Source organism: Vigna radiata, chromosome 6 (assembly GCF_000741045.1).
Source record: "Vigna radiata var. radiata cultivar VC1973A chromosome 6, Vradiata_ver6, whole genome shotgun sequence".
Taxonomy (NCBI): domain Eukaryota; kingdom Viridiplantae; phylum Streptophyta; class Magnoliopsida; order Fabales; family Fabaceae; genus Vigna; species Vigna radiata.
This window is the reverse complement of record NC_028356.1, coordinates 30176933-30188902: the sequence shown is the minus strand read 5'-3', so window position 1 is coordinate 30188902 and position 11970 is coordinate 30176933. Positions and strand designations below refer to the sequence as shown.

Sequence of the window (11970 nt, the reverse complement as noted above, 5' to 3'; positions counted from 1 at the left end):
GTAATCATTTAAAAAAAATTAGTATTTAAAACGTACACCAACTGTCTCAAAACTAACAAATGTTATTTTGTGGAAAAATAATGTTTTGACAAAGTTTATATATATAATTAATTGACAACTTGTTTATAATAATATAATAGTTTATATATATAATTAATTGACAACTTGTTTATAATAATATAATAATATTATTATAACAATAAAATTCAAACTTTAGAAAGAAATATTTATTATTAAGAGAGAGAGAGTAAAATTACAATAAATTATGTATATATAAATTATATTATTTCTAAAATTTAATTAAAGTTTTAGGGTGGGGTTAAAATTTAATTAAGTTTTAGAGTGGGGCTAAACCCACTTTAACCCTGACCCTAACCCACTTGAGAGGGGGTTTTACGGGTTGGGGCTTTTTTCTGACCCCGTACTTGGGAGACTTCTTAAAATAGGGCTTTTTCAACAGTGGGTTGGGGCTGACCCTGGGACCATGGGTTAGTTTGACACCTCTAAGTATACATAGGTGAGAAATTACATTGCTAGAGTTTATAAAGTGTGTTTTTATTTATGGATTACAAATAAACTTATTTATGTGAATTTTATTTGAACTCATTCTTTTTTTAAAGGAAAATTTTATATTAACTAAGTACAATATAGATAATATTTAAATTTTTTTAATTGGATATGAGGACGAGATGATATATAGATATCTGTCTTGTCCCATCTTCATATAGATGAGAATTACATTGCTAGAGGTTATAATTGGGTATAGGGACAAATATGATATGTTCATATTTGTCTCGTCTCCATCTTCGTACCCGTCCAAATATTTATCCTTATCTTCATTCTCGTTCCATTTAAAATAAAGTACTAACAGCTTATTACGTAACCTAACAATCTTAGGCGCATATAAATATGGACACAAAGATATACACACACAGACACAAACACATACATAAATACGAACGCACACACAAAAGGCTTTTTAGCCTTTTGGAAATTCAAAATTTCCTTTATATAGATTTAATGGGAGTTTCAATATTGAGCACCTTTAGTTTTTTAGTTATAGGAGAGTTTGATTAGAAAGTATTTTTCTCTTTGCTATGTAATAATAAAAATTGTAACTTGGTCTTTTAGAAGAAGATGAAGGACAAATGTGAAGTTTTTGTCAAAATGTGAAATTTAAATGCACTCATATTTATAAAGAAGGTAATTGTTGTGAGGATATATTGGTTGCATTGGCTTTAGATAATAACATAAAGTATAAATTGTATTCCTCTATGCCATCTAGAATTTCTCTTTATAATTTGTTATATATGAGTTTGGTTTGGTTTCCATATATATATATTTTTTTTTTGTTTATACATGTGAAGGTATCGTGCCTAGCATGAGTTAGAAAAAATAAACACTAGTGCAGAAAGGGCTTTGGATGTCTGTTATTTTTGGCTTTTAACGTCACATCCCGAACCGACATCTTTAAGGATGACGTTAATGAGACGTCGGATTCTGCAGGTCCGACGTAGTTATAGACGTCAGTTCAATGACATGAGCGACGTCTATAAAGACATCAAACATGACATTAACCGACGTCTAAGGGTTGTTATAGACGTCAGACACGAAACTACCTGACGTTTAAGGGCACTATAGACATCGAACATGACATTAATCGACGTCTACGAAATATTCGTTGTGTTTTAGTGCAGTTCTGCTCGTGTCTTTGGGTAGCGTAGTAGCACCTCCTTCCTTTGCTAGTTTTTTCGTAAGAAAAAATTGCGTCTTTTGCATCTCTTATAGCATTTCAACCCAAAGACGAACCTGGGTCGTTTCCTAGATCCATTCCGACTGCCAAAGAAAAAGAATATGATGGGTGTCACCGTATTCTTTTTCTTTGGCGATGGGAATGAAACTACACAAGGACCCAGGTTCGGCTTCAGGTTGAAATGCCATAAGAGATTCAAAAAAGCGCAAGATTTTCTTACAAGGAAACTAGCAAAGGGAGAAGGTAGCACTACACTACCCAAAGACACAAGAAAAACTGCACCAAAACACAACTAAAACTCATTTTAATTGGTCCAAATGAAACATAATACATCAAAGATTACTTTAATCGGATTAAAAGCAAGTTTAAACGGTTCAAAAGAGATCAAATGCACCTGAAAATGCAATGTAGCGGAGAGAAACAACGAAGGAAGACGATGAAGTGCGCGAAACTGCTGGTTTGCAATCCCTGATTTAACAAGAAATGAGACATCAGTTGCCCAGGAGACCGACCTTAGTAATGGAATATACATCGTGGTATATATAGAAGTCGGATTTAGTGGGGACCGACGTCTATAATCAAATATAGAAGTCGGGGTGGCGCGATCAGACGTCTAGATGACGGAAAGAAATGACCTTTCACATACTTGTCAGACATATAGACGTCAGTCGAGAGGGGCACTGACGTCTATAATCAAATATAGACGTCAGGTGGCGGGATCAGACGTCTAAATCACTACAGGAAAACTGTTGATTAGAGAAGGGTTTTTCCCGACGGCCTGGATGTACACTGAAGCACCAACCTTCTTCTTCTTCCACCCCTTCTGTTGACGAGACCATCCAGCGCTTGACACAGCTACTAGAGCAACGTGACCAGGAAAACCGTGCATTGAAAGAACAATACACTAACTTGAGAGACGAGTTTTCAAGCTTCAAGTCCCTGGTCATGAGAGTGCTGCCTCAAACTTCAGACACTCCTTCCACTGTCCCTCCGACCCAGCCACGACCCTCCCCGTCACCCGCCGTCCCTCATCAGCCCAGATCAGTCCAGCCCACACCAATCTAGCCCACACCAGTCCAGCCCACACCAGTCCAACCATCTACAGATGAGCAGGACGATGAAGATATGTCTGAAGACTTTGTACAATTTTAGTTTCATTTTGTTATTGATCATAGTGATGTTAGTACATTTAGATGTTAGTACATTATGATATTGGGACATTTATTTTTGCTTAGAATTGGATGATATTGCTATTATGATATTGTTAGAACATAATGGATGTCAGTACATTATGATGATAATGTTAGTACTTTATGATTTTTCATCAATGAACGGAAGATTTTGGGATAGACAATATATATGCAGGTTTGTTTGTGGATTGAAACTGTTATGCAGATTTGTGTATGTTGTGACATTACACTGCAGGTATGTGTGGTTGGAGAAGAAAAACAAATACAATACATTTTTCCCTGCATGAAACCGAAGGCTTTACCTAGGGCCAGAAGCCTTCGGTAATTACCGAGGGGCAGAAGCCTTCGGTAATTACCGATGGCCACAAGCCTTCGGTAATTACCGAGGGCCACAAGCCTTCGGTAATTACCGAGGGCCACAAGCCTTCGGTAATTACTGAGGGTCAAAAGCCCTCGGTAAAAATAGCGACGACCTATTTACCGAGGGCTTGTTGATCGTCGCTGGGCCCTCGGTAATAGGTATTTAGCGACGGCTTATGGCGTTTTGCGAGGGATTGAGGCCTTCGGTAATGCCCTTCGTTATTGTCAGACTATATATAGACGTTGATTCGGAGGGGTACTAACGTCTATATGGCAGAAAGAAATGACTTTTCACTTACCTATCAGACATATAGACGTCGGGCCCCTCCTAACAGACGTCTATAGGCTTGACTTATTTACGAAATTGCCACTGGTCAATAATTTACGTCGCGGACCCCTCTAACTGACGTCTAATGAGTGACGTTAAAAGTCAATTTTACACTAGTGAAAAAACCACCAAACTTGTTGCCTTCACTGTAACCATGATAGTAGAACTTTTTTTGTTATTGATGGTAAAAATGGCAGAATTTAACAAGTTTTTTTATTTTTAACTTTTAATTAACTTTAACGTAATTGATATAAATGTATGATATTGTTCTTTATTTTTGTTTTTATATTAAAAAGAAACACAATGATTCATATGTAAAGATGTAAGAGAACAATGAAGTTAATTAAAATAATTTTGCATATAAGATTGAAGGAGCAATATAAAGATCTACATTGATCTATAATGTCCGTATTCTCGTGAAATATATATAAAAGATGACAAAATGTAAATAACACATTTTAACACAAAACTACAATTTTACATTCTTAGAAAAAATTATATGAGAATATATGTATTATACTAATATTCTTCACTTTATGAAATTATACCATTGTAAATCCTTTTACAAAAATTATTCCTTAGGTATACACCTTGTTCATTGTTATTTATAACTAGCAATCATAGTTAAAAATATTGAATTCTTAATCGTAGAGGAAGATTAAAACGGAATAGTCAATAATGTTTTTTTTTAAGCATGATAAGCGGTTTGTGCACCCACTTTATAATCAATGTTTGATTAATGAAACATTTTAATAATTTCTTAAAGGCCTATAATGCTATAAAATCATATGATCATCTAATTGATTCTTATTCATTAGACGACCTTCTCTTAAAGGCCTATAATGCTATAAAAAAATTATGCTTTATTTAGCCCCCTCACTTGTAAATTTAAGTGGACGACTTGATATTGTTATAGGAGAGATGATTGATGTATTTGAAATATATTGAAAGGAATATTTAAACTTACATGCATTATTATTTTGGATCCTTGATAACTTTCTAACATATAAAAACTTGAAAGTTAGACAACATTATGTTTATCCTATACGAAGAAGACTTGAGTTACCATCAACTAAAACATGAGAAAAAGAACTTGTTATATTGACCATCTAAATGTTTTTAAATGTAGTAATCCATATCATCACTACAAGAAAAATTCGAATTACCGACTAATATTTATATACGGATTAAAATCCATATATAATATAAATATTATATACGGATTTTGAAAAATGAATTATATACGGATTTTATATATGGATTTTTATCTATCAATTTTCCGTACATAAAAAATTTGTATGTAAATCAGAGTTAGAGTGGGAAAATTTCTGAAAGATGTAATCCGTATTTAATGATCTAAAATCTGTATATACACTAAAATGAAATTAATTATTTAAAATAAAAATAAAATTTATTTGCTGTTAGATTTTTCAAACCCTAACATCTCCTTCATTGTCTCGAAGACCTTTTTTCCTTTTTCTCTCCAAATAACTAAGACCTTTCTTCCTTCTTCTAAACCCTTATTGCTACCAGGTTCCTTGGCATCACCGCACCTTTCCCAGCTGGATTAAGTCACCTCTGACCTCTGTCGTTGGCGTAGTGTCACCAACATTAATCAACGACGCAAATCGTCTTTCTCCTCATTTCTCCCAACCTACGAAACCCCGTCTTTTACCCACTTTTGAACCTTCCATAGTTGACTAATGTCGTCAATAATCCCGCCGATTCCCCTAACACGGTCAAAGTCGGAGTCGTCGCCATCGTCGCACGAGCTTCCTTGTGCTCTTCCTCCTCTCGAGCGCGAAAGACAACTTGGTAAACCCTTTTCCTTTTCTCTCATTATACGATTTATGTGTCGACACCGGAAAGTTCGATGATGTAGATAATATCTTCTGGAACCGTAATGTTGGCGACCTAGGGTTATGGTTTGAGATACATATACAAGCTATTTAATGCCAAATAAACTTCCAGATCTGATACCAACATCAATAATAAGTTGCTCACTCTCTCTTGTTTTGGATGTTTCAAACAATGCTTTGGTATTGAAAGCTGATAGTGAAAACACACAAGGAGGTCGAGTCTTGTTTGGTCAAACTTCATTGTCCTCTCATAATTCTCAATTCTCAATCCCTTTATGCTTTCTATAAACGAAATTTTAATTCAAAATGGCAATTTTTTTTTTGCAGGCTTCGGAGTTCTGTGTGGAAGAATAAATTTGCTATACTATTATGGAAAACCTATTGTTGTTGCATCCAATCCTATGCAAGATAAGAAATATACAGATTGCTTAAGATTTATATAGCATTTGTTCATCCATGAAAGAAATTGGGATTTAATCCATTAATTTTTGAAGTAATACTGAATTTTAATGTTTTAAACTAGTTGAAATGTTCTCTCGAGAGTTGTGTATTAGTTGTTTTAGCGGTTAATTAAACAAGAAGGGTCATGTAAGAAGTATTTTTAATTGTGTAGTATGTTTGACATTGACAAATTTGGAGCAAGTATACTATAGATTATAGATCATTAGTTTTCAACCCGCATTTGGATTTTGTTTGTTTAAGATAAAAACTTGAGCACTTTCCCTTAATATAACTGAATAAAGAGTAGTTCTTTATAAATATTATACTGAATGTAGTAGAATATTTCAATTTCAACTGATGTTGCACAGGTAATCTATTTGTATATCTTATGTGATTTCATACTTTCTCTAAAGTAGAGAATAACTTTGTTTTCTGTTTATCTTAATGTGCCTGTGAGATTATATTATAGCTTCAAATGGCCCACATGGTGGTGCTGGCGCAATTACAAGTATTCAAGCTGTAGAAATCTATGGACTTAATGTACATGCAGAACAAATCCAAGTAAAATCTCTCACCAATCATCACTGGCTAGAAATTGACAATTATCTTGTGGTTTATTTACCTTTGATTTGATTTTGAAGTATTCATTTCAAAACTAGGTGTCTCCAATGTTATATTAGTTTGAAGGCAAGAAACTATCGGAGATTTGCAAATAACAACTTTAGTTTTTGTGCAAAGCTTTGAATTTCTGTTAGGTTTCTTGGTGACAATAAACCCAATATTTGCTCTGTTCTTATGACAGAACACACAATATACAAATTTTTCCATATATAAGTTATATACGGATTTTATATACGGATTTTTCCGTATATAAGTTACATACGGATAAATCCGTATCTAATTTATATACGGATATATCCGTATATAAACTTAGCTACGAGGGTATTATATACAGATTTTGGCCCATATGTAATCCGTATATAACCAAATTTTATATACGGATTTTTGGCCTTATATACGAATTTTGTCTGTAGATAATTGCGATTTTTCTTGTAGTGCATAGATTAAGAAATAGAAAAATGTATCTTTAATATTTTTTTTTACAACCACTTATGTAACAGTTTGTGATTGATTCGTTTTAAATATACGAACTAATAAAATAGTGACACATAATCTATTATTAAAAAATTGTTAAAATATCATGATCTTAAGAAATATTATCAATCGATCGATGTCAAGAAACTAAAAGTACACCAACACCCTTAATTAGTGAGCATATATGTACAATCTTTTGGGAAAAACACAAAAGAACCTTATTCAAAATAACAAATGGAAGAAAATGAATGTGAAAAATCTCCATGATAGTATAATTGCCATACTCTAAACATTAAAGGGAGAAGAAGATGGTATAAATGAATATAAAGATCTAGTTTATGTAAATGTATATGTTTGGAGTTATAGTCAAAAGATCATTCTTTGTATTAAAGTGATATCATGATTTCCTATATTGACAATTCATATATGATCAATCTCCTTAATTTTTTTAAAAAAAAATTACCGAATAACATCTATAAACTAATTATAATATAAAATTATATTTATATACTTTTAACTATTTAAGAAAAACAAAGTTAATTATATTTACCGGTGTGCATTCCAGCTGTAAATGCATCATTAATATCTTATAAATTCAAAATGAAGATTTTTTTGTTGTTTTTCCCATATGAGTTGAACCCTTTTTGGGATTCTTACCCTTTTATGCTCCATGATAATTTTATTTGATATTAAGTGGATGAACAGAAACTCTATGGTAATCTAGCTCAGTGGAAGATATTGAAACGATTATATTCATTCATAACATATATTCCATAATGGCTAGTCTTATCACAAAAGTTTTATCTATTCTTATTCTTCACCATCATTAGTTCAACACAACACGTTATTGGCTGTGAAAAAAAAATGTTTACTCTCTTCTATCGATCATTGACAATTGATAAACATGAAAACTACTTTTGATTAGCTTTGACAATAGTAGTTTAAAGTTTATAAGAAAACAAGTGGAAAAGGTGAAAGAAACAGAAAATATCACTACTGGTAGTGGTTAATTCCTTATGCTTTTTGCAACTCTTTTAAAAATATGTTCGAGCATCCAATTTTCAAATATATTCGGAAAGCTCATCGCATTAGCTCAAATTCGAATGTAATATTCCTTTTCTTGTTTTTTTTTCTTTCATTATGAAACAAATTCATATTCATGTCGTTGACATTATAATAAATGTTCATCATCCATCTAACAAGAATTAATGTGTGTCTATTAAATTTGAGAATTATCTTGAATATATTCTTTACTAGACTCAAGATAGAAAAAAAATATATGAGATTATAAGAGTTAATGAAGATTTTATACCTTAACTTGTGATGGAAAAAATAATTGCGTCTAGTTTATAAGTTCTAGGAATTTACTGTAATATGGGTAAATAGTGTTTCTTCCCTTTACTAAATGCAAAAACAATGGTAGTGTAAGATAGGTATAAAATTTCTAAGGTATAAATGAAACACATTTGTTTGTTTTGTTAAAGGCTTTCGTTGGAAGTTTCCCATCGACTAGAGTTGAAGTCATTTAAGTGTATATAAATGGGTGCAAACCTCATCTTACAAACCGGTTTTGTAGGCTTAAGTTAGGTTTAAACTCAACTTCTAACACCTTCATATATCTATGTGATTGATCAAGTGTAATGTGAATATAATACTTGCAAAATATGACAAGTAATGTGTATAGGTCTTTCTATGAGATAAATAGACACTTATTTAATATGGGTGAATATAACGTTTATTTGATTGGATGTTATAAATGAATAGAATTGTGTGAGCTCACAAATAAATTGAATATTATATTTGTATTAGGAAAATTTGAATTACCAGCTTATTATTGGTTTATCTTGGGATTTAATTGGGATAATAATGATTCTTGCATCAAAGACATTTTTTTGTATTTGAAGTGAAAGATTCTTTTAGTATTTGAAAATGTTATTATCGGGATGTTGAGCATAGTTAAACATGTGATAAAATCTACGTGGATTGAATAATTTTATAACGAGATTCACTTGCAAAAAAACTATTTAATGTTGAAGTTATTAAAAGAGTTTAATTTTTTTTTAAATTAGACAAAATGAGTATAAGAGACTCTATTTTATGTGAGATGTCATGTATATTTATAGAACTTTTGAATCCTACTACTCTTGTGATAAAAAAACATATAGTATGAACTTATAGTACATATAATAAATATTAAAATAGTCAAAATAATTGACCTTTATTATATATACCAAATGATTTAATCAAATATGATCATATATAAGGTTAATATATAAATATTTATACTAAAGAATATATTTCAAAATTTAATAAATTTGGTTGCATCACGTTACTTTGGATCTAATATAAAAAATAATAATTTTAAGTTATTTTAGGAATAAAATAATTTAAACTAATAAACGTATATATATTAGGATAATATAATTAATTTGAGATCTCAAGTTAAAAATGAAAAAAAAAATGTTAAATAAGTTAATAAAAATCCTTACTATGAGTTTCAAATGCAAACAAAGGAAAATGAATTGTATGAAGAAAAAGCACCTTAGAATATGATTTTTCATTCCCTGATTTATTTAGTAGTTATAGAGTTACACAAAAACCTAATAATCAAGACAGAATAAGCTAAAAAAGCTCCTTTTTGTTATGGTTTTATGGTGCCATGTTAGGAAAAAGTTTATCACTAGTCCAATTCCTGAGCCTAAGAAGCACATAAACAATCATACCACACAAAAAACCAAGAGCTGCACTTGATCCCACAAGAGAAAATGTGGTGCAAACAAGCATCACAAAAGAATCTTGTTTGCTATTAATGTCCCTGCAGCAAGTGGCTAATTCAATACCAGCAAACAGAAGCAACACTCCCAAGATCCCTACTGGAAACTGTCTTAAAATGTGTGCCAAAGAACTTCCTAACACCAATCCCAACACCAACTTTGCACCACCAAGAATGGCCACACAACCACCACTCCTTCCACCAAATTTGTACTGTCCGGCAAGTCCTCCAGCCCCATGGCAGCATGGCATTGCACCAAACCAACTACCAACAAGATTCATCAACCCCACACTCACTGAAAGGGAAGTTGCAGAAAAGTCCTTTTCTGGGAACAAATCCTTTGACAACTTGCAAACACCTATCACAGAGTTCAAAATTGACAATGGAAGTTGAGGAATTGTACCCTTCACAAACCCTTTCTTCCATGCATGCTTAGACAACTTCACCACTTCCATAGAGGAAGGTCCAAACTTTATCTCATGCACCATCTCAGGCCTCCTTGCAAATGCCAAAACAACACCCAACACAAACACTATGAAACCAGAAGGAAGTGAAAAAACAACACTTCTCACTCTACTCCTCCTGTTTCTCCCATCTTCTTCAACCCTCTTTTGGCTACCCAAATTATCTCCACCACTTTCACACCCATCATCATCCTTATCACCATTCACTATAACAATAAAACACAGACAAACTATTGCCAGAATCAACCCATCTAACCCTAACCAATTCCTGTCACCCAAAGCCTTCGACTTTGGCAGGTCTTGGGCTTTTCTTATGTACTTAACAGCTGTTAAAGCAAAGGACAAGCCCTGTGCCAGTTGAATTCCCCTCACAACAGATATTGGAATCAGTGTGTACACAAGCTGCATCAACCTTGTCACACCCAGAACCATCAACACGCCTCCGGTTAAGATTCCGGCGGCCATGATCTCCGGCACGCCGAAGCTATCATCTTTTAGGGCCTCTGCGGCGATGGACTTCATGGGCTGGACAGGCATGGGAACCCCATAAATTGCCCCGGTGAGGATGTTGTAGATACCTGTGAAGATCAATGTTGTGCCGAGGTTGAGGTTCCTGGAAAGTGTTAGAGATAGAACTATTGGTATGTAGGTGCCGAGGTCACCTATGGCGCCGTTGAGTTCGGCCCATTTTGAACGTAAAACCAAGTTGGTTTTCACCTTCTGCACGATCATTTTGGCCGAGAAACCTGTGGTTTGATCGGTTTGGGTTGTTTCGCGGTTTGAGATTGGAATTGAAGAAGGGTTTTGGTTTGCCATGAATGCGTTTCTAAAGAATGAGACTCTCTTGGGTTTGTATTATTGTGTGCTGGCTACTCACTCTTATAAGAATGTGTGCACCGAAATATCATTTCCTTGAGATGTGCAATTGTTGAAAAATGTATTAATTAAAGTGGTCCAACTTTTTTATGTCTTGTATACAAATAGATAAATTTTAAAAAATATATATATATAACTTTCTCTAATATATTATTTTATTACTTCTTTTCTTTCTAGTTGAAATTGAAGAGAAGTTATATTTCTTTGTACCATTTTTTTTAAAAATAAATGTTAGAAATTTGAATTAGGAATCATACGTTGAATTTTGGATAAAAAAATGTAAGTGATTAAATAAGTAACTCACAAAATATTGTTTTAAGGTTTTTGTTAGAGGTGGGTTATGTTATGCTCTTTTATATAAATTTCATTTACAGGTATCTTTACTAAAAAAAATCTCATGAAGTTATATTATTAATTTATGATTAACATTTTTTTAATATTCATTTATATAATGTATTCTTGTATATGTGTGTTAGTTATGTGGTAATTAGTACTATTTGTTGTGGAGGGAGGGTTTCGTCAAAGGTTTAGGAAAGATTATATTCTTATATTTTACATGAATATTTAAACAAAAAGAAAGAAAAAGCATTTGCATGACACGAATATTTATAAGAATGTTGTTATAATGATGATTCTTAGAAAATATTTTAAAAGAAAAAGTGAGAATTTTTATAATTAAAGGTAGATACCTTTTTGTTATATTGCACGTATATATAATAGTTTTAATACTTTTAACATAATAAATACGTTTACAATATTTTTTTGGGAAATATGATATTTAGTATAGATGCAAAATATAATTTTCATAAAGGACGGAGAGAAATATATATT

General features: G+C 32.4%; 1 protein-coding gene across 1 annotated transcript; it reads right to left on the bottom strand.

Annotated features, from left to right (window-relative positions):
* Nucleotides 1–9594: 9594 nt before the first annotated feature.
* Nucleotides 9595–11120, bottom strand: LOC106764398 (molybdate transporter 1-like). The gene has a single exon (XM_014648685.2). It carries the CDS (start codon nt 11077–11079, stop codon nt 9676–9678), a length of 1404 nt encoding a protein of 467 aa, XP_014504171.1. The 5' UTR covers nt 11080–11120; the 3' UTR covers nt 9595–9675.
* Nucleotides 11121–11970: the final 850 nt, after the last annotated feature.

Bases quoted from the DNA above. Each gene is read 5' to 3' on its own strand.
- LOC106764398 (XM_014648685.2), bottom strand. From the start codon at position 11,079: ATGGCAAACCAAAACCCTTCTTCAATTCCAATCTCAAACCGCGAAACA.